The sequence below is a fragment of the Pochonia chlamydosporia genome, chromosome 6 (genome assembly GCF_001653235.2).
Source record: "Pochonia chlamydosporia 170 chromosome 6, whole genome shotgun sequence".
NCBI classification, from domain to species: domain Eukaryota; kingdom Fungi; phylum Ascomycota; class Sordariomycetes; order Hypocreales; family Clavicipitaceae; genus Pochonia; species Pochonia chlamydosporia.
Window position 1 is genome coordinate 2,021,445 of NC_035795.1, and position 23,423 is coordinate 2,044,867.

The 23,423-nt window shown below is 47.5% G+C and overlaps 4 protein-coding genes across 4 annotated transcripts; 2 read left to right on the forward strand and 2 right to left on the reverse strand.

Moving 5' to 3' along the window:
• Positions 1–4,856: 4,856 nt before the first annotated feature.
• Positions 4,857–6,692, forward strand: VFPPC_08966 (meiotically up-regulated protein; the record flags this gene model as incomplete). Its single annotated transcript, XM_018287578.1, has 1 exon — positions 4,857–6,692. The coding sequence occupies one exon, from the start codon at positions 4,857–4,859 to the stop codon at positions 6,690–6,692; it is 1,836 nt and encodes a 611-aa protein (XP_018140637.1).
• Positions 6,693–11,514: 4,822 nt separating this feature from the next.
• Positions 11,515–12,613, reverse strand: VFPPC_16418 (hemolysin-III family protein; the record flags this gene model as incomplete). The annotated part of the gene is made up of 3 exons (XM_018294171.1): positions 11,515–11,673; positions 11,734–11,961; positions 12,050–12,613. 3 exons carry the CDS (start codon positions 12,611–12,613, stop codon positions 11,515–11,517), a joined length of 951 nt encoding a protein of 316 aa, XP_018140636.1.
• A 906-nt stretch (positions 12,614–13,519) lies between these two features.
• Positions 13,520–19,783, reverse strand: VFPPC_08964 (polyketide synthase; the record flags this gene model as incomplete). The annotated part of the gene is made up of 1 exon (XM_018287577.1): positions 13,520–19,783. One exon carries the CDS (start codon positions 19,781–19,783, stop codon positions 13,520–13,522), a length of 6,264 nt encoding a protein of 2,087 aa, XP_018140635.1.
• A 1,268-nt stretch (positions 19,784–21,051) lies between these two features.
• On the forward strand, positions 21,052–22,980 carry VFPPC_08963 (radH flavin-dependent halogenase; the record flags this gene model as incomplete). The annotated part of the gene is made up of 6 exons (XM_018287576.1): positions 21,052–21,176; positions 21,250–21,346; positions 21,417–21,456; positions 21,525–21,950; positions 22,016–22,558; positions 22,610–22,980. 6 exons carry the CDS (start codon positions 21,052–21,054, stop codon positions 22,978–22,980), a joined length of 1,602 nt encoding a protein of 533 aa, XP_018140634.1.
• Positions 22,981–23,423: the final 443 nt, after the last annotated feature.

Genomic DNA, 23,423 nt, shown 5'->3' on the forward strand with positions numbered 1-23,423 from the left:
TATACTTTCTCTCTTTACTACCCTTTCAAACTCTAGATCATATATTTATACCTATGGACATGCATTTCACGGTTGTACTTTTATATTTGTTGTATTGTGTTAGAATAAACCTATGTTTAGAGAATCTGAAGGTGTAAATGAGCTAATAATTACTTCTTCTTTTTTGTGTTTTTTTTGTTAGCCCTTATTCCTTCCATCCCCAAGGTGGCAACTTTTTCTTTTTACTGTCTTTTTCAATCCATGCGTTTTAGTTTGAACTTGTTGCCCAAATTTCTGTTTCGTTGATAATTTTGGTCCCAATAAGAAACTCCTTAATAATAATAATAGAAAGTTTAGGTGCTAAAGTTTCATATAGACTATATAAAATAGCAGATTTTAAGTGTGTTATAGCGTAAATATAGGTGCTCGCTGCACTGATACTGCTCGTTTGGCTGATCGGCACCACTTTAGTTGTGCGAGGAATTCTCTTAGCAAGCTAAAGTGAGGCGTGGCACGGGGTAGTCCTGTTCAAACTAGACATTTCTGTACTATTATAGTCTAGTTTACAGCTGCTTGTAACTACATACGACCATAGCCACCAGTCAAATCTGGATCCCGTCAAGCCCTTCTCCGAGGTTTAAATTCCTCCATATATGGAGCAGTGTGCCTCCAAAAATGGAGGTTGTGGTGTCCGTTTTTGGAGGACAGCAAACCTCAGTTAGTGTGGTAGGATTACGGTCTGGCACCGTAAGGCACGGTAGCGTGGCGTTAGAAACGAAGGGCACCGACACCGGGGCTGGACAAATTTTTGCTCTGTTCAACCAGAATACGACCACCCCACACCATCACTAGATCCTTGTCTGAGCCAATCGCCTTGCAGTAAGGGGGATTTCTTGTAAACTAGCCAGATACATCTATCCTTGGGGATTTAGGCCGGGACGTTCAGCCGGCGACCCCGGGCTGAGGCTGCCAGGGGTTTCGACCACTTTGTGCACGACCAACAAGCAACTCACCCAAAGCGGTATCGATGAGTGTAGTGCAGCCTTGGCTTCCATGGCCGGACGCCTTAAGCGTGGGTGGGAAGACGGAACGCAAGGTCGGCATTGGCATTGGCATGTAGAGTGTAAGCCGTAGAGAGAGTGTAGTCACCAAGTCAGTTCGTGCCTAGATCAAATCCAGGACTTTCAAAGATCATTGAGACTGGAACAGGGTTGGAATAATGAGCTCGAGATTGCAACATGACCTCTCAAGCATATTGGCCACAACCCTTGCTAACAAGACGGGCTCGCCGAGTCGGTTCGAAATATTATTTCCTCTTGTCTCGACAGTTCACGTTCACGAACGTTAATTTTGCAGAAGCTCCAGAAAAAGAAACAACCATCATCTCATAACTGTTAGAAACACCCCAGCCCTATCTCTCACACTCGCCAATCTTTGCGAACCACATAGCACAACAGCAGGGTCTGAGCTGACGTCAACTACGTACTACAGGTAGTCAGCACCAGCCAGGGAGTGCTCGCCTCATTTTCGACTTCAAACCGGACAAGTTCAGGAAGTTGCATGTGTTATGGGCCGTATGGCCCCGAGCCTCCGGCACTGGAGGTGTACTGTCACAACCGGATGCTGACTAGTCGTGGCGACTAATTCATCGGCGTAATCACAAGTGCATTTGTGCTTGTCACCGAGTACTTGCGACGTGTTAGCAATTCTATAAGTCATAGCTCATACGAAATTATGGCTCTCAATGCAACCAAGTATGCCATCAATATCATTATTGCCACAGATCTCTCTGATGAGCAAATGAACGCTCGTCTCACAGACTGGAACCTGCTACGCGCTTAGAATTGAGGAAAATGATACTCATGGTGGTTATGTGGCGAAGGAAGATGGAAGTAGCAGTACGGATAATATATCTAATCATCTCTATTGAAAGTCGTATCATATCTTCTGAATACATTCAACTTTCAGGCCAGATCCACGACGGGAGTTTTGCTTCCCATAGACTGATGGCAAAGGCGAACCACGCAGCAAAATCCCCAACAGATCTTCTTATGTGCACGCTTATTTTATAGAGAGTTCGTACTAGTAGCTTCTTGGAAGCTTCAAAGAAGCATTGACACTTGCTCCCTTGTCTAATAACATCTGCACAATCTTGACGTGTTCTCCTTGAGAAGCAGCCTGAAGAGCCTGGCCATGTAAGTCACCCTGAGCATTGACATTGGCGCCGTTGTCTAACGAAATACATACACCCTCCATGTCGGCATGTCCCCTTCCAGACGCCCAATGCTATGCGTTCTCGCCATCAGCCACTTTAGCGACAGCACTTCCAATCCCATTGGCACCCTTAACGAGGAGGTACTCTTCAGTTGACCTTACATCCTTATAAACAATTCGATAACATCACAAGCAAATTGGAACTGCCATTGACAAGCACTCAGAGAGAGTCTCAGAGCATAACGCGTTCGAGGTAGTCGCAGCAACGTCCATGTTGAGAACCAGATTATTGCCTACATGCAGGTAACTGTCATGAAATTGTCATGAAAAAGGGCATCAGATGAGGCGAAAAGCATGTCCCTTGCGCTATCAAAGCCTCTTGCAGCCATTGGCACCATCACCATCCGCACTTGGGAGCTTAAGAGCTTTTCGAGCTCTCCTTTTCTTGTTCTCTGTTCTCTTTCTTCTTTAGCTTTAGGTAATTATTATAATTGCCTAGTTAGTTGCTAATAGACTCGCTTGGACTATTACAGGTGGGCCACCAACCGCTTGTGGTGACGTGTGAGGCGAGAGTGTAAACCGAGCCACCATCGGGGCTCAGCCAGTTGCATTCTAAATATTACTAATATTCCATTTAACACTAATATAATAAATCTTGTAAAATAACTCCTAAATAATACTAAATAGCTACGTTAAATACAGGCTATAGGAATTTTTTTTTTTTTTAAATCCCTAAAGGGATGTGTTCCCCTCTTACTATGGAAGCTGCCAAAAGCAGCAACAATTTCTGCCTAATTTGGTAGGTAGAATAGTGCCTCTTGGATGCTGTCTGTAATCATTTCTTGCTGTCGTTGCTACGTGTTAACATGAAACATGCCTAGTTGCATTTCAGGGAAGGTGGGCAGGATTTTCTGGGACTCTGCGAATGACATCTCTCTAGCGAAGACCGTTCAAGCCATATGAGTCAGTGTCACAGAGATAAGGCCGGCGTCCTCCATGTACGGAGTATGTGGCTATGGTGCAATCTAGCAACCTCCTCATAGCCTCTTGTTCTAAATTTATTCCCGTAGCAGCACTAGTTTGTGCTATGTGGCCGTGGCCAGTTGTTACACTCGGCCGACTTGGAAAAGCCGACCGAGGTGAGACTATTGGACGGCCGGGGAAGTCCTGGCGCCCCATCCGGACCAATTATAGGTCTCCAAAGGCACGGCACGATCCTCCGGGGTTGACACACGCTAGTCGGAATTTGGCACAACTGTAATTTGTTGGAGTCAGTGGACGGGACGGGAGCGACAGAGAAGGCTGGGAACACATGCAGGCATGCGGTAATACCGATGCGCTGGGTTGCCCCTGGAGGGATTCTCTCTTTGCCAGGTTTGAAGCATCTCTGGCTAATAGATCAGGATCCAGCCTAAGAAACAAAAGATCTACTGTACTCACCTTGATTTGCTGTCAGGTTTTGTATACTCTCTTCAGCCTGGCCTGTTCTGTTCGCCAGCGTCTCACACTTTACAACTCGCCTCATTTTGAAAATGGTTCATGGGAGGAGCCCTAGCTGTGTATGTATCTAGGCAGCAGCCGGCACACTGCCTCAAGACCTACCAAATCATCCCCACCCTGCTGTTGCAGAGGTGCGCCTGTGGCGAAGTTCTTCAACGATACCGCTCATGCATGGTGAGCCGGGCGGGACACGGTCCACCCAGGCCGTTTGCTGGGGTTCCCCATCCCGTGTTCCCTCCAGGCGCTCTCACGCGCCGGCCCTTGGCTCGAATAGACATCATGCATCATATGACAGGAGCCGCTGTGGCCCAGGAGAAAAGCAACGTGTTGGCTCTAGTCCCTGCTTATCTCGCTGACAAGCAAGGGGAAATTTTTTTTTGACCCAATCGTTACTTGTTCAATGCTTACCTAGGGAAGCCCTGTTAGCATTTGGCCAGAAAGTTGTCCCAGTGAGTTGTCTGCAAGAGAGTCAATCATTAGCTAGTCGGCTATCCTGGCCACAGGGATGCAGAAGCCTCGTCTCCAAGCCCTGTGTCAGTGTATCTTGCTGTTTCCAAAACTGAGGTAGCTGGCTTGACTATACTATTTCCAACCTTTGAGTTGCCAGTCAGCATGCTGCTGTGCTGAGGCAAAGAGGCTGAAGCCTAGAAGGCATCATGAGTTGATCAATGACGGTTTACGAACAAAGGCAGCCAAAAAGGCAGACAACGAGATCCACGTCATGTTCTGTTCTTCTCAGACGCCGCATGCGTAACTGCCACTTCCGCTGTACCATCAATAGTTTTGCACAACCATACCCAAGGAGATACCTCAACATCATCGCTCCAACTACCTAGTGTACAGCCCACTCCAATTTTGGGAATTCATTACCAACGAATTTCTCATGGGCCTGCGAAGTAGCTGATGAGTCCCCTTGAGCCATGGGGCTGGCCAGATGTAGCAAGAAACGGCCCATGGGGCACCCTTGTTCCAAATTCAGATATGCTGTCACCAACACGCATACAACCCCTGGTGCCGTGACCTCCCAGCCACCCACAATCCAGAGGCCGTTGCAATGTGCGAGAGCTTGCATTGATAAACTCGGCTCTCCTTGACCATGGGAAACGTTGCAAGCTCCAACCAGATTGTGCGATTAGTTGCATTGTTGCAAAGCGGCCAACACCATGACGTCCACTCTTACTACTGTTGATAATCTTTGCCATATCATTGATAACCTCAGCATACAAGCTGACGCTTCCAAGTTCTGGAAATGCCCATTCACTGGCTGTGTCGACCAAGTGCACAGGCATGAGCTACCAGACCTAAAAGTCCTAGTCTCCTCACTTCGAAAGTCCGCTGCTGCTTTCAGTGGTCCACGCAACACAAGATATGCACCTGAGGATATCTTGCAGTTAGTGACGGAGCTAGAAAAGATCACTTGTGCCACTCATCAGCCGATTATCCAAGAATTAGTCTTTTTCGACAAGCCAGAGGCACATACCGAAAGGAGTGTCTTACAGGACTCAAAGGTCGACCTTGCGCCAAGAACACCCGCTAAACAAACATCGAAGAATTACATACGACGGGGACATCCGGAACAGATAGGAACGCCAGATACCAACGACTCTGGATATTTTACCCAGTCTGGTGTCAAGAGTAGAAGAGGAATAAAATCGCCGGGCACTGATAGTCTCTCTTCCACATTCAGCCCTGGCGGAGAGAGCATATTTGATGTGGACAGTCCTAATGGAATAGCTGACACCCCAGACTCAATTTACTTTGAGAAAGACACTTCGAGGACGCTATTTGATAGGAAGCGAGATGCTTTGACTGAGACACCAACCCGAAATGGGACGCACAATTCAAGCTCTAGTCGAGCCGAACTAGAGAGAAACAAAAAGAGGACCGAATCGCTTTTTACACCTATCGACAATGCAGCCACAGAAGATGCTAAAAAGGAAGAGCATGACACTGTTGCTTTCCACAAGCTTCGTGAAAAACGTTTGAGTACCGCAAAAAGAAGTACCGGGGCCATTGACAAAGCTGGTGAAAAGAAAAAAGTCCCCAAGACGAAGGAGCTTGGAATAGAAGAATTCCATCCAAACTTGATTATTTCTGACAAAATATCGGATTTTTTCAGAGCTAGGGCTGTTCTTCACGATGCCCTAAGCAAATCTTACTGTGACACAGACAAGTTACCGGGCAAAATATATATCGCCATCGACATCAATGATTCCAGGCTTGAGGATTACTTCAAGGTGGGATATGTGAATGGCTCAAACACAGTCTCTGATCGCTACAGCAAGGGCTGTAGTCGCAGGAAATCCATGAGATTCGTCGCCATTAGCAAAGCCGAAATATCAGGTGCGCATCGAGTCGAAAAGCTGGTACAAAGAGAATTACATGCGCACCGGAAGTATATCACCTGCGCACACTGTGATAAACGACATGACGAGTGGTTCAAGATTGACTTTCCAACCGTGCTTGATGCCGTCAATCGTTGGACAGAGTTTGTCGCGTTGCTTGGCCGGAACGGACTCAAAGAAGCCGACTTTATTCGTAAAGCGGAAGAGTTCATGATCAAGAGGTATGGTTTGGAAGATTTTGTGAGCGGCTTTATCTCATATGCGAATTACGAAACACAACCAACTGAGATGCACGCTTTCGTCGATAAACGCGAGAAGCATCCTAGAGAGGGCAGTCTTAATGTCAAAGAAATTGGAGAATGGGAACAGAAGCTTAAGAGCTTGAAACGAGAAGAACACGCAGCACCAGCAGATACGAAAAACGATCAGGTTGAAGTCAAGGCGGATACTCTTCCACGAAACGAGCCAGATCTTTCCATAAAGAGGCCAGCTAGGATGAAGATTCAGGAGCGGATAGCCAAAGCTGTCGTGCAGAGGTTTGGTCGGCGCAAGCAGAAAGACGAGTTTGAAACAAAAGACGTTGGTACCGTTCACGTTGATCGTCCTCGACTACAGAGGCGTTGGACGGATTTTGTGAAGCCAGTGAGGTCTTGAGAGATATGTGTTGAGAAGTTTTATATTTTTCATTGTCCTGTTTATGCTTAGCTAGTTACCTGCTTGTCCGTAAACGGTCATAAATTTCATCACAATACGGGCGCTTGTGAGGAGACAAGTGGATATATGTCTGTCGCCGTCAATGCTCAAGAAGCAATTGATTTGGAGACCAAATTGATGCTTACAAGCATATGTATAACGCTCTTAGAGCCTGCGGCCTATTCGACAAGTAAATGTATATATTTTCAAGGCAATTGCTATGCGTGCCCAACCACTTTGCTACGAGGGTGCTCTAACGGGGGCGACATAGCTGGTGTATTTTGGCAATCAAAGTAGTCCACAGACATGGTTTTGGAGGTGGCGGGCATACTGCGAGTGTTACTCTCCATAATCGGGCTAAAACGTTCGCTTTGTTGTGTAATTTACGATTATACTTGTAACTTTGCTAATAGCTGGCGCAACTTATTATGAGATCCCGCCAGACGCAAATCCCGTTCATCTGGACGGACAGAAACGGGAGCCATATTGCGAAGTCTGCGTCCAAGCAAGAATTCGACCCTGAGCTTTATTACGGCTCAAATACATGGATATGGGTTCTCCCCCGGGCCCACCTCCTAGGCACGAATGGAACGTACCCTACGACTTTGGCCCGAATATTGCGCTAGGATTGTAAAATATGTAGGCATAGAAAGCGCACTGCTTACTAGAGATACAGGCATTATGAGCAAATAAGCTGCTACCTCTTAAGCCAGACTTAGATAGAATAGGTAAGAGCAAGGGTTTTGCGTATAAATAGCCAGAAAATATTAGGATAGTAGTAGAAGTTTGTAAGCTTCTAGTCTGTAAAATATTCCTGTGCCAAAGTTTTGTCGGCATTAGAAAAAGGTGGGAAGAAAAGTCTGATACTTTGGCCATATGGGCTAAATGGGAAACGATAACGGAAATATAGGCGCGAATCATTCAGGGCATTGACATAACAGGAATAAATTTGTATCCCGCGGATGGAGGGAACTACCAGCCAGAATAAAACTGACAGGATTAATACTGTTTCGCAACGGAAACACGCCCATGCTTTCAAGACGCGACGCGTTGGCCGATTCTGGGATTATATCAAATTTCACCATGTCTCAAGAATAAACAGCTGAGACAATTATCTAAAATTAACTTGAAGATATTCATGTCAGCTGCTGCCCGACCCCTAGTTTTACGACTTTCGGAGTGCTACCAATAATGCCGTGCTGCTAGGCAGGCACAGCAGTCGTTGGGCCATGTGGTCGTATAGCGGCGTTGTCCCGCGATTCCTTGGATATTCGACTTCTTGTTTGACTGGAAGCAGGTGAGCTTCTGCATGGACAACGGCGCTTCTCCTATTGGAGCTATGGTCTTTCTAAATTAATTTTCCAAACTCAACAAGAAACTCCAGCGATGCTGCTTCTCCATGTCCAATTGGTAGGAAACTAGGCATTCCAGCATCTCTGCCTTGTTTTCCTTCACTGTACTCGCCAGATGCGTACTAACTGTGATTACAGGCAACCCTCTCTGGCTCTGCCAGACGAATGACGCAGTTGAGCTGGTTGCTACCTACGAGACTGGCAAGAGACGGGTGAGCCGCACAATATGGAGGCATTGCAGAGGCTTGTGGGCATTCTGTATGTAGTCTATTGAATCAGGAGCTGTCATGACTGGGCAGTCAAGCTTGTGATCCGTAGCAACTCCTACTGGACACTGTATTGCCCTAATGATATTTGTAAGTGAGTTTGTATTCCACCCTGACTATTGGCAGAAGGTCTGGTGAACCCGGCGCCTGACCAACCACATAAGATATGAGTAACTGCGCCGTATATTTTGGCAAACTAGCTGCTATTACTTAGAGTTTGTCTTCACCTTTATAGTATCTAAACCTATAGGTCTGCTTGTGTGTCGGCCTAGTCTATGGATATGTTACTACAGAGTACTCTTTCACAGCTCTTCTTCCACAGGTCGTACATCTACTAAGTTTCTTCTGGAGGGACGCTGAAATTAACCACAGGATAATACACTACCGCGGCTTTAATCACGCCCTTTAGACCAGGTAATTATAATGCGGAGAGTGCTAGGTTCCCCCCGGCGCTAAACCCCCTAATAGCAACGCGGGACTTGCTAATAGGGAGAGCATTATCCTCGAGTACTATGTTAATAGTAGCTGTAACATCGTACGTAGCTGTTGGAAACGGATATAGAGGAGCCTTTCGGTAGTTGAGGCTCACTACGAGCATGCCAGTTTATCTGGCCTAGGAGGCGCAAAACTCATCGTCTTGTCGGGGTTCGCCAAAGGCAAAGCCACCGCCGTGAATGTTGAAATACAAAGGTAAAGGGCTTCCTGGCGTGTATTTTAGAGGGAAGAAGAAGCGACACTCTAGCATTAGTCAAGAGGAGTATCTCTTAACTAGCGTGTGCTTTGACCACGGTGGCGTATGGCAGAAATGGCGTTGAGTACAAAAATATATTTTGGCCAAGAATTTAAATAGATAAAGAGTTGCGCCCCATTCTATACGTTTGGCGAGAGGCTCTTGTGTTTTGGGTTTCGGAGGTAATGGTTCCGCGGCATCATCATCATCATGGATGTTTGGAGTATTTGAAACAACAGAGGTTGTCATTGTTGTTATCAGATCGTGACACGAATATTGTAAGTGAACCTACGTGCTCGACAGAAGCAGACTTTAGGTTTTGCGGATTGTTCACTCCAGGGTTGTACTTTATATCGTCTGGTTCCACCCCTACCTGTTACCTGTCGAATGAAAAGTGCGCAATGAGATGGTTCGTTAGGCTATGCCTCGGCTCATATTTGCCGAGCTGTGGTAAAGACAACTAGTGCAAATTTCAGGCACGACACGATATCGTGGCCAGGTACGTCACCTCGGTGTTGGGCTGTGCGAAAGAGAAAACAGTATCAACGCGTCTGATGCAAGTGAGATGCACCGGATAAAGGGTGCGCGGCTTATGAATCAATCCAGCCACTTAACGTGGATGCATAACGAGCTGGAGAGCATAACGAGTGGAACCAGTACAACAACCTGGACAAAAGAAACGGTAGCACAAATAGCAGGCTTCCCATATATTTGGGAGATCTGTCCAAGGTTAATGTAACCGCCATATAGCTTTATCTAGGCATAAAGTATAGCCCTGCTAGTCTTGAGAGAATCACCATGTCTAGGACACATGTGACAAGCTCGTCTGTTTCTGTAGGGGAGGACAAGTTGCGATGTAACAATACACACGACTAACAACCCTGTGGGACGCCCCTGTCTGACTAGTGTCTATATATTCTAATGGCTCTGTGACGGGTTAGACCCTGAAGGAGACTCGGCCGAAGGCCTCGTTGCGTCGCCACGATATAGTTGATCGCGACCGTGGTTGCAATACCCATGTCTAATGGTTGCCTATACAACCAACATTATAGTTAGTGCACGTAGAGGATATTACAGGAGAGATCTAGGGGATCTCTCCTTTTATTTTGTTAATTCTTCCTCTTTGTAATAACATCGTTAGGTAGATTGAATAAGTCTTTCCAAACCCTTACAGGCTCGCTTTACCCCCCACATACGACCATAGCCGCTAGCTAAGCTCAGGATCCCGTCAGATCTCCGAGCGATAATCTGGTGAGCGCTGGATTAGTAGTTGGGTCGGTGACGACCAGCGAATACCTGGTGTTGTATGTCTTGGTTTTATTTTTTGCATTTTATCATTTTTGTTTGATGTAGCTGTCAAGCTCTTCTCCGAGATTTTAATGCCTCCAGATACAGAGAAGTGTGCTTCTATTTTTGGAGGATGTAGTGTTTATTTTTAGAGGACAGAGAACCGTGGGTTAGTGTGGCATAATTACGGTTTAGAACTATATTAAAATGCTGGCAGATCTAAAATAGGAGAAGACGCTAGCACCAGCCCTATACCTAGATTTTGCTGCCTTGTGCGATACAACTACTCCCCACTATTATAAGGCTCCTAATTATTTACTAGGTTATAGTGATTTTCTGGGACTAATTGGTAGGGTTTTTAGTCTAGCAATATAATATACAATAGCAGTAGATTAAAGTTTGCTTAAAGTGTAAGCGTTACTAGCTGTTCTCTCCCTAATAAAGATTAGTTCTTAATTCCACCTTAGGCAGCTGCTTGGCACCTTTCCTGCCTCTATCTACGTTTGCAGGGGCACTACCTAAGGGAAGCTCTGCTACCTCTTAGCCCTGGACCAATCGTCTCCACCAGGATGAAGTGATCATTCAGGAGGTGGTACACAAACGAGGAGGAAATAGACAAACTGAGGGGTGCCCATATGGCTGACCTAAGGGGTGCTCCACTTTTAGCTCTTTAGCTTACCTGAGGGGTGCTCCACTCTCTACAGCCACAGGTGAGTGGCGCGGCACCCACCCCTCAGATAAGATAATCTATAATGCATTAATTTAATAATATATTATACTCTATATCTCTAGAATAAGTCTTTATATATATTAATAGTAACTATATATAATAATAATAATAATAAGCCTAAGTTACTGAAAAGTACTAATATAGAGTATTATTATTCTATTATAATATAAGTTTATTAATGCATTAATAAAGCATTTATAATGTATTAAATTCTAGAGCACCCCTCAGGTAAGCTAAAGAGCTAAAAGTGGAGCACCCCTTAGGTCAGCCATATGGGCACCCCTCAGTTTGTCTATTTCCTCTTTAGGTACTTCGTCCCTGGAAACCGGCGACAGTCGTTGACCGCAACAATATCTTAACCATTACAGGAAGCTCACCCCAGTGGCTAGAAGCTCCTTACTCGGCATGTACACATAACTCAAAGAGAGGAGCAAGTCAGATTTGCGTGAGCATAGTCAAAGGCATCCAGATAACCCAGCAGCTGGACCACAGCGGCGCATACCACCAGGATGTGAAAGATCGAATGTGATCCCCATAAATCGAATTTGCCAGGATATCGACTTTCGGGAAACCTGGTCTTCAGAACCATATGTGTTAGGGTTAAGTTCTATCTTGCGTGCGAAATTGGGAGACTTACTGCATAAAATGAAGTCCCAGATAGAAGGCAGCCTGCTTTTGCCAGAGTATAGGGAAAAGCTTTTCTCATCATCTGCAACATGCCGAACACACTGAGTCCATGGATCAAGGGCGCAACACCGCACAAGCCAGTCGCCACGAACATCAAGGCTCGGAAGAGACGATACTTTGAGCCCTGGAACTTGGGATGCATTGTCATGAAGATGGTCAACGTCCCGAAAACTCCAATCTATTAACCGAGGAAAGAAGAGTGTTAATATCAAGTATCAGGTCTGAGATGAGGAAAAATAACACTGTGTACTTGGAGATTAACTAACCATAGACCAGTAGATATTGCGTGGAACAGGTTCACACCAGAAAACCATGTATATTCCCAAGACAAGGTCGCCCAGTATGAAGATCACTACACCCAGCATGTCCAATCGCAGGCACAAATGTTCTACGTGCTTGGAGTGGTTCATTAATGTGTGGTATGTCGCCGATAACGATAGGCACGTAACGGCCGCCAACATGAAGATGGAGAAAGCAATGAAATCGGCGCTAGTGACACCAGAGTATCTACTGGCAAGGTACTGCTGGATATACCACTCGCCGAGGAGGAAGAAAACGGCCGGGATAAGGTGGGAATAGATGTTAACGGACTCGTTGTGGATATATGACCAGCTGCAGAACGAAGCGTGAGCCGAGCCTGAGATAGGCCGATAGCCATGGAGAATCCACTGGTTGGATTCACGTCGAAACCACTCCGGCATCTCATCGAACGATAGAAGAACTGGGCGTCCTGCCTTGCCAGCGGTGTCATTGATGGATTCCATTCCCCGGCCTTTGTGCGCCTCTGGTAGCTGCGGGGGGGTGACTCGAAGACGGGGAGCGGATTCCATTTGCTGTCGTGCCTGATGGTAATGTAATGTGGGCAGGCCGGACTTTGAGAGTAAGTGGAAATGCAAGATGAGGAGAGAGGTTTCCCTCTTGGTTCATTTCTTACGCTGTTGTTTTGTACGTGGCACAGGCCAAGCCCCCAGAGTACCACCGTACAGACATGGAGTCTGGTGGCTGACGGATGCGCACCGTCCATGTCACCTCAGTGCTTTCAAATGTTCCGTCCCTGCCTGCTGAATCTTGCTGGTGCTATCAAATGTAATGGCCGCCAATGACTTCAATGTTGTCCAAGTTTGCCTCTCTTATTCTCCTGCCACTTATTGCTATCAATATTATGTTACCGTCGAGAAGCTGTACTTCATTCACCGCATATGTTCTGTACCAAAAGAATGAGCATAAGACGGATGATGCCTGTTATCTGGTTTAGGAAGTTGAAGATTGCCTCCTGACTGACAGACGATTTAAAGAAGCGCTGAGGTATGTCGGTGGAGACAGGACTGCCTTTCTCGAAACGACTATTCTCGACTAGCATTGGAACACACACTTTCGAGGGCATACCTCGACGACCGGCGCGTCGAAGATGCAATAAAGATACTTGAGCGCAGGCTGTTTTGGAGGTCAACGATATACAGTCTGCCTTTCGACATAAAAGTCAAACGGGGGAAACAAAATCTTATGAGAGAGCCGACTATCCCTTCGTTTTAGTCCGTCGTTGTGAGATCATGAAAACATCGTCACTCGACTGGAAGACAATACTTAGATAACAACCGTGCATGTACAATTCTATATATCTTCTGCCACGACTTGCTGTATGTAAGTGCAAACTACCCAGAAAAACGACGGTTGCGAAGCTCTGCTCCAGTGCCGTACTTAAATACACAGCCCGCACAACTTTCCATCATCAAATTTCATCGTCCAAAGTGCTCAAACGCCCTGTCCATCTTCTCACCAAGCAAATGCACAAAGTCAGGCGTAGGCAACTCCAAATGATCAGCCTCAACAGCCATACACAACAACTCATCGCGTCCCACAAACTTCTCCCAGCCATTGGGACCAAGGTCCGACTCAGTCTTGTGTATAAGACTCCATGCCACGGGGCCCAACTTGGGGTCCTCCATGAACCCCGGATAAGATTCAATGACTAACCCACGATCCGCCAGAATCTGTCTAAAGCGAGGACTGTTGACACAACGGTCAATCATACCCTTTTGCGCCCAGATGAGAGCTACGCGTTTAGCCGGGGGACTCTCTCCCTCTGACAAAGGGGGTGGATTATAGGCGGAAACGGACGCAAATAACGCCTTTAGATGTCGGTGTGTCTTGTCAGAAGACTCCCATACACCGCTATCGTCATTGCCGGAAATGGCGTCAAACATGGCCAAACCGACCTCGTCGTCGTACTTTTGCGCCTGTATTTGACGCGGCGGACACATGTCGATGAGGAGGAGGCTTTCAACAACATGACCAAGAGCGGATAGCTGGCGGGAAACATCGTAAGCAATCATGGCGCCTCCTGAAAATCCTCCCAGCCAGAATGGAACTCCTTGGGGTTGCCTCTTGACCAGTTCGTCTACAATGAGCTTCGCAATGCCCGGGATACCAACATCTGGTGTCAGCCTGCTCGGGCAGTGAAGGTACGGTGAGTCGACACCGTAAATGGTCATCTTGGTGTTGATGTGAGGAGGGAGATGAAGGTAAGTGGCTATTGAGCCTGTGCCATCAGCAATCAGATAAAATGGTGCTGGTGATGCTTGCTGGTCTTGAACGCGCTTGGGCGCACGACCATGTAGCAGTGTAAACCTGACGGCGGGCTCAGGGCCGTCTTCGATAGACACTGATTGCTGAGGCGGACTTATATTCCTCGCCAAAGTCGTGTTTGTGACGGCTTGAAGTGAAGTTGAACTTGGTGACGGCACATGTACAGCAGCTTCTTCCGTCATAGTGTCTTCAAGAAGGTCATACTCTTCGGTCAACTCAGCATCAGACTCAGAAGAAACAGGTGTCAGGATGTCAAATGCTCGTTTTATATCACCAATCGTAGGGTACTCATGCAAAAACATGGGCGTCAGCTGCTCACCCGTCGCATTAGACACCTTGTTGGCAATCTCAATGGACATGATGGAATCAACACCAAGCTCGGCGACAACAGTGTCATCAGTCAACTCAGATGCATCAAGACCCGTTTCCGACACAATCGTCTTGATCAAAACGTCAGAGAAACTCGGCGTATCGACAGAGTGTCTCGATTCCTCCTTTCCAGGCTGCTTGACGGCTTCGGTGGTCGCGGGCACTTCCTTCTCCTGCTTGACCATGCCACGGCTTGTAGGCTTTGCCGCCCCCTCTGAGAGATTATGCTGTAGTAGGGCGTTGCTGATTCTGACAAAATTCAGATTGCAACACTGGGCCACAATCTTACCATCCGAGTCAAACACGAATACTTGACAGATCTTTCTCCCCTCTTCTACCTGATGGGCACGAGCGTATGCAAAGTACGACTTTCCAGCCCTAAACTCCACCGTTTGCTCAAAGCTTTCAAAGCCAGAGTTTATGAAACATGTGCCAGGACTCCTCAAGGGGTTTGCGTTGACCACAAAGCCTGCAATGTGAACTACACCCTCACCCCAATAAGGAGAGGCTATAAACTTGGCTTCACCAGGATTGTCCTGGAGGACAACTTCCGCAACAGCTTCAGAAAAGTCATTCGAAATGTATGCCATCTTGGTACATTTGTAGAGCGGATCATATTGGACGGTCGTTGCAAACAGAGAATAAAAGATGTCGTGCTTGAGCCAGTGGCCCTGACCATCCTCAGCGGACTTTATAATGCTGTCCATCCTGTCCTTGACAAGGTAGGCAGTTCTATCCCAAGTGGCTTGGAGAGCCCTGACGTCCTTTTGCACTACTAGAGTACATGTTCCGAGCTCGACCATTGAAGAGTTTCGCCCAGAAGCGGAAGCTTTCCATGAGACGTGGATGTTGTTGCTGTCTTTGCTTTCCATGGTGATCGTGGTGAAGAGCTGTCCATCAGGGCCGACAAGGTTCTTGGTCAGTGGGCGATGCATCACTGGATGCCGAAGCCTCAGTTTTGTCACTGTTGCATCCTCACTTCTGCCTATGGACTCTAGGACATACGCCGCTGAAGCGAAGGCAGCCTCGCAGAAGCCACTGCCTGGACATATTGGTAGCTGTTCCATCCGGTGTCCTTCCATAACAGCTTGTAGATTCTCGTCTGTAAGTGAAGCACGGAATGTTATTTCCAGCTTTCCCGAATTAGAAGAAGACTCTTTAACAATGGTCTGCGCAAATGTTGAAATGATTTCTTGTTTGATGGCTTCGGTAGTTGATGTAGTACCCTGGATAGCCTTGGCTTCTGAATAAGTAATCCAATAGTCCTTCGTATCCCATGCGTATGCTGGCAGAGTCACCACCTTCAAGGAATGCATGAAAGGTTTGTGGAGAGCGAGCCAGTCAATTGCAATACCCTGCGTGTACAGCATTGCCATGCACTTGTCAATTGACATCCAGTCGCGACGTGGACCGTCAAGCGTCGACAATATCTTAATGGTGGGAGAAGACGAACTTGAAGATGCTCGCACGAACTGAGTACAGACCTGGTTAGGCCCAATTTCAAGCCAGATGGGATCATTGAACTTCTGCTTGATCGCATTCAAGCCGCCAATAAAGTCGACCGGTTGGCGAGTCTGCTGCGCCAAATAGACGCCGTTGATTATACCTTTCGTTTCAATCATAGACCCTAACAACGTGGAGGCAACTGGAATCTTGGGTTCGGAAAAGGTGACACCATCTGCAAGAGTGCTGAATTCAGAAATGATGGAGTCCATCTGGAACGAGTGAAAGCCATACGGCACCGGAAGGAGTTTCGAAGCTTTTGGCACGCGACCTTGGAGATGGCTAATATCTTGAGCCTCGCCACTAATAACTGTAGCATTTGGACCATTGAAGCACGCTATACCGCAAGATGAGAACTCCTTGTTCGAATCCAGAAGCTCTTGTGTCTCCTTTGCAGACATGGCAACAGCCAGCATGGTGAATCCATTTTCCTCGCACCTTTCCAAGAGCAGAGAAGCCCTGTGGCCAACAAGATACAGCATATCCGCTAGAGATAGTACTCCCGCAACGTGAAGAGCGGCATACTCACCAAGAGAATGGCCCATGACCGCGGAAGGCTGCACACCAGCCGCTTTCCAGAAAGCAGCAAGGCCGATCTCCAGAGTCAACACTGCCAGCTGCGTTTGTATCGTGGACTTGTTTGACATATCAATGTTCTTGTCGGTAATCAGGTCAATGAACGATGGAAAGCCGTGAATCTTGGCTACATGCCCGCAGAGATCGACGGTCTCACGAAATGAAGGGCTAGTCTGATACAGATCGCTTCCCATGCCGGCATAATGCGATCCTTGGCCAGAGAAAACAAAAATGATGGGAGTCTGCGGTGATGTGAGTGATGACGACTCTGAAACTTGAATCGAAGCCTCTACTCTGGCAATGAGTTCTTCGGTCGTGCTTGCAGTGTACGCCGACCTGATGGGATGATGCATCCTTCTAGCGGTAGTAGTGTACGCAATATCAGCAAGTCGAGCAGTTGTATTTTCCCGAAGCCAGGTCAACAAGTTCTGCTTGTTGGCTTTATGTGCGGCTTGCGTCCGAGACGACATAGTTACAACATGACTAGAACGAATGTCGGTTGTGTCTTCCAACTTAGCCATGGGCGAATGCCTCCCATCCCAATCTTCAAGAAGCAAGCAAGCATTGCCACCAGCTGCATCAAAATTGTTGAGAAGAATGCGTCTTGGTTCACCAGACCTCGTCTTCTTGAACTCTTTCGGTTCAGCCGGTATCTCAACATTCAGTTCCGACAACGGCGGGAAGTTGGGGTTGAGGGCGTGTGGCATACCCGCCTGAGGAGGTACCGTGTCCGTCTTGAACATCATGATGCATTTGAGGAGAGAAGCCATTCCGGCAGCTCCTTCACTGTGGCCGAAATTTGCTTTAACTGCCCCGACAGGAAGAGGTCCATCAGCTCGTCGTCTGTGTTTGAAGACGTTACCAACGGCACTCATCTCAGCAGGATCCCCGACAGGTGTTCCTGTTCCATGCATTTCCACGTAAGAGATATCGTCCGGAGAGACATTTGCGTTTCGCAAGACCTTGTGAAACAGTCTTTCCTGGGCACCAGGATCGGAGGACGTGATGGATGTAGAGTTTCCAGAGTGATTCCTTCCGGATGATGCTATGACGGCGAGGATGTTGTCATTGTCCGCAACTGCGTCCTCAAGACGCTTAAGTACAACCGAGCCCACGAAATCGGCACGGCAATAGCCATCAGCATCATCTCGATAGGGTTTACAATTTCCAGTGTCTGATAAAACGCCAGACTTGCTGAGACAGGCGAACGAGTGAGGGTAGTTGAGGATATTACTAGCTCCCGCGACGGCCATGTCGATATCGTTGGAAAGTAAGCTCATGCAGGCTAGATGTATCGCTGCCGTCGTAGACGCGCACGCAGAATCTAGTGAATACGTAGGACCCTCCCATTTGAACTGCCATGCAAGCCGTCCAGAGCTAAACGCACGTTGGACTCCCTGGAGAGTGTAGGCATCGCAACCCAGTGTTGGATGACTTTGATCGTGCCAGTCGTCGGTAACTTGGCCGTAGAACGCGGCGATTCTGTTTGAATCCGTCAATTTCGTCGGTCCGTCTGAATAGCCAGCCATTTCCAATGCTTCATAGCTGCTCATCAGGAAGTGTCGATGGCCGGGGTCCATGAGCATGGATTCCCGAGGCGAGATGTGGAAGAATCGAGCGTCAAAGTGGCCCGGCTTGTCCATAAAACAGCCGTACTTTGTAGTCATGGTGCACACTTTGTTTCCTTTCCCGTGTTCTTCGCAATAGAACTCGTCTATATCGAAGCGGTCTTTGGGTACTTCGGTGCAAGTATCTTGCTTCTGCATGATCACGTCCCAAAACTCGTCAACATTGTCACTCCTCGGACCGCGCCCCGACATGCCAACAATGGCTATCCGACCGGTCTTTTGCGGTGGTTCCGTCCCTTGGAATTGTGTCTGGAGATACGAGTGTGTTTCTAGAAGAGTCGCCTTGCGCCCCGGAGCTTTCAATGCAGTTGACACGAAAGGACCGTGGCTAGTATTGTCCATCTGGATAACCTGGACTGAATCACACCCCCCGAGAGAAGCACTAAGCTTTGCCACAGCCTCTGGAATGTCCAGTGAAAGGGAGAGCACCTGTGAGCAGATGGCTCGCAACATGTCTCCCCAATTCTGATATGTGGCTTCAGGATCGTCCATTCCCCATAACCGGGGGTTTATGTGACGAAGTGCTCGACTCATTAGTTGAGAGTTACCGACAATGTAGTCGAGATCTGCTTGCGTGATCGTCAATGTGTGTTGTAAAGCGTGGATATTCAGAGGGTTCTTTGTGGCAGTTGCAATGGCAGGGCATTGCTTGATACAGAGATCTAGAACTGATGGTGGCCCGATGATTGTACTCCATCCAGGTCCAGTAACTCCAACTTGAGCCCTTTTTATTGCCGGAATTCGCATATTTTGCTGAAATTTATCGAGTCCCTTGCGGAGCTCATCTTTTGATACGCCTAAAATGGCCCAGCCCCAGACACCAGTGTTGTCCTCGATTGCTCTAGATCGAACTGACACCAACTTGCACAGTCTTACAAACAGGCGACCAATTTCGATTGAGGCCTCGCGCAACGTCTCAAAGTCTTCGGCGACAAATCGGGGTGACAAGCTAATGAGGCCACCAGATATCCCCAGCCACTCTGTTTGCGATTCCGGACTCAGAATTTGCGGCGACTGCTTGGCCATCTGTAGGAAAAGAGAAGATCGAACTGCGTGTAAGAGGAGGCATTGCGCCATACCCAAGTCATCTGAGCTGTGGCGGTATCTCTCGCCTAGCTCAAGAAGGCTCGTAAAGGTGCCCAGACTGGCTTGTAATGCGTTGTCAAGTGCAGCTTCTGCGATTTCTGCCTTTATCGCAGTGCTCAAGTCGTCCAAGTATGATTGTAGCCATGGAGTTGACCCGGCTGCTTTGATGACATGTTGGAGGCCATTGTGCCATGAGTCAACTTGATCTCCGAAGAGAAAGACGACTTTTGCAGCCAGAGTATGCGACTTCATTGGATTCTCTGGATTCTTCAAAGTTGATGGGATGGGTTCAAACACGCGGGTTGACTGACACGCAGAGCCAAATTTGGGTGAGATAATGAGAAGGGAACAGAGGGATTTGGTATCGATGTGCCAAAAGAAGATACAGGCTGCCTTGAATCAATAAGATGGCATATCCTTGTGGGAAGTCTATATTTACTTGGAAAAATGTAACCCGAGTCTAAAACGACCGACAGGAAGCATCATAGAAAATGGTTGGTGGTCTTCAGCATTTTCTTTGTGTATTCTGAGCCGTGGCACACTCCCTACTTCGGCTTCATAATGACATTTTATCAGGCTAAGCCCCGGTCAAATCTTCTCACTGCCACAATGAACAGTTCGCTCGTTGCGAGCTTGCCGCGAGGCGTTCCCGCTCTAGTAGGTACGTAAGATATTGACGACTCTTTTCGTGACACTTCAAGGTGACAGGTCTAAGTGAGGGCGTGAACATACGAAACTGCACACCCATTGGGTGCTGTTGCTGATCTGAGTGCATTCCAATTGGCCAATACCCTTGACAACCTGTCATGTAAGCCGGGATGACATTATTTGATCCGTGGTGTTTGGGCTAGTGGATGTTGAATGTACTCCATCTTGTGGCATCTTGTGGCATCTTGTGGGGGTAGATGCAGTAAGCTGATATCGGTAGTTTAAGCATTTGGCAACTTAGGAGCACGTATGTGTTCTGAGCTCCAAGATGAAGACGTATTTTATGAGCAACAAATTTCTGAATGCGGTTTTACCCGAGTAATTTATTGCGGTAATAACCTGGGCGATTTGGGAGACAAGTTTCATGTGGTATGCAATAAGCTGACAGAAAGTTCAAACTGGCGGAATCCATTTTGTTTAGAGAGAGCTAGGCACCACGCCAACAACCAAAAACTTGTCTTTCTTGTCGGATCAATTTGACACACGCAGTTACTAGTCATACGATCATAGGGCCACTTGAATCTCCATTCACTCATGCAGCGCTGTACGGGAAGAGACGCACAATGCTTTATATACATGTTGGTATAGCTTCTAGCCAGTAGATAGAGCCTGAACAAAGATACTTATCACGCCGTAACGGGTTACGAAGTCCTAACTTGCTCAATTACCTGTTTGTCAGAATTCATTCGAGTGCCTAGACCGAGAGCCTCATGTGCGTTTATAGGACCTATATTTCTGTCAAGTTGAGTTACACTGACATTTCGCAAAGCGCCTTGATCCATTGAAACCATCTCGGGAACTTGCATTTGACAATGTCGGTACCAAAGTCTTGTACCATTTTGGTGGCTGGCGGTGACCCTGCTGGTTCATATGCTGCAGCAGCGTTGGCCCGTGAGGGCAATGATGTTGTGCTTCTCGAAGCGGATCAACATCCTCGGTTCGTTCCATTCCATGTTCTCTCAGAATATTTCACGAAGCACTGGTCAAATGCAAGAGCTAACAACGGGTAGCTACCATATCGGCGAGAGTATGCTTCCGTCGTTGAGACCACTCTTGCGCTTCATTGATCTTGAAGACAAGTTCGACGCCCATGGATTTCAGAAAAAGGTATTCTCGTCACTCAATTGCGCCAAAGTTTTCTATCATTGTCGAATAGCCAGGCTGACTGCATTTTCAGCTCGGTGCTGCTTTCAAGTTAACTTCAAAGCGCGAAGGATGTACGTTATTTCCCTCCACTGCATTGTTTACCTACAAGACCCAAGAAAGTTGAGCTAACCCACCCAAGACACCGATTTCATCGCAGCCCACGGGCCTAGAGGATACTCCTGGAACGTCGTACGCTCCGAATCAGACGAAATCCTCTTCAACCATGCTCGCGAAAGCGGCGCCCAGGCCTTCCAGGGCATCAAGATAAACTCCATCGAATTCGAACCATACGAGGAAGAATACCCCAACGGTGAAAAAGTGTCCAATCCCGGGAAACCCACGTCCGCAAAATGGTCGTCCAAGGATGGCAGTTCTGGGGACATCACCTTCAAGTATTTGGTGGACGCGACGGGTCGGATTGGCATCATGTCCACAAAGTATCTCAAGAATCGACACTACAACGAGGGTTTAAAAAACCTGGCCATCTGGGGTTATTACAAAAACAACATACCTTGGGCGCAAGGCACGCCGAGAGAGAATCAGCCTTTCTTTGAAGGCATGCGAGGTGAGTCCACAACTCCCATTCAATAGGTATGAAAGCACGTCGTGAGATAGAACTGACCAATTCAGACGGTGCTGGCTGGTGCTGGACCATTCCTTTACACAACGGCACAGTCTCGGTCGGGGCAGTTATGCGAAAAGACATCTTCTCTGAGAAGAAGAAGAATCTTGGGGATAATGCCACTAACACCCAAATAATGGCCGAATGCATGAAACTATGTCCAACAATAGGAGAACTGCTCGCACCAGCCGAATTGGTATCAGACATCAAGCAAGCTACAGATTATTCGTACAGCGCAACCGCCTATGCTGGACCTAACTTCCGCATCGTTGGAGACGCAGGCTGCTTTATTGATCCATTCTTCTCCTCGGGTCATCACTTGGCCGTTGCTGGTGCACTTGCGGCTGCCGTCTCCATAAACGCATCCATCAAAGGTGATTGCACCGAGTACGAAGCTTCCAGATGGCATGCAAAGAAGGTGGACGAGGGTTACACCTTGTTCCTGCTCGTAGTCATGGCTGCCCTCAAGCAAATCAGGATGCAAGAGAATCCAGTCCTGAGCGATGTTGACGAAGACGGCTTTGACAGGGCATTCCAGTTCCTCAGACCAGGTGAGTATGCTGTGACACTTGATCGGGAACACGTACTGACTCTCTGCCCAGTTATCCAAGGTTCGGGCTCTTCAGAGGCGGTTAAGAAGTTCACAAAGGAGGATGTTGCGCAAACGATTGACTTTGCTGTGCATGCGCTCAATAACATGGCGGAACTGGACATGGATATCCCGGAACACATGATCAATGGGGACAAGGATGGTGAAAAAGGCGTGACGAATGGTCACAATGGGACTGCAAAGACAGCTGGACTTGCGTCAAACATGGAAAAGCTCACGAATGATGAGGAGAAGGTTCTGAATGGCCTTCGTATTCTTGGCAAGGCTGCGCCTGGAGGAACTCTGGCGGACTTTGAGGGTACTGCAATTGATGGATTGATGCCGAGATTGGAATATGGTAAACTGGGTCTCAACAGAGTTTGAGATGAGATGCTTAGAGTGTCATCTGGCTTGATAGAGTTGTAGAGTCATTACAAAATTAAACACGGGTATCGCAGACATTCCGAAAGCCGATGCCTCTCACACGCGTCATGCTTCTACTTCACGCGTTCTTGGTACCTTTATTCACAGGAACAGAGTTTAAAAAGAGAGTTGTGAAACCCGAAAACCCAACGGCATTGAGGCTGACATAAACATGACAAAAGCAACACCCCTCCCACAATTGTGCAGTGAAATGACACAAAACAAACTTCCGTCTGCATTAAGCATCCGGAAATAAGTTCATTGCTCTCGGGCGTCATGTCTCACAGCATTTGTTTGCACGCACGGATCTACGGGTTTCGAGTTTCCAACAATCCCGAACCAACATGGCAACTCAAAACAACCAAGTAACAAGGGTAGAAGTGACCAACCACAGCTCTGAGACA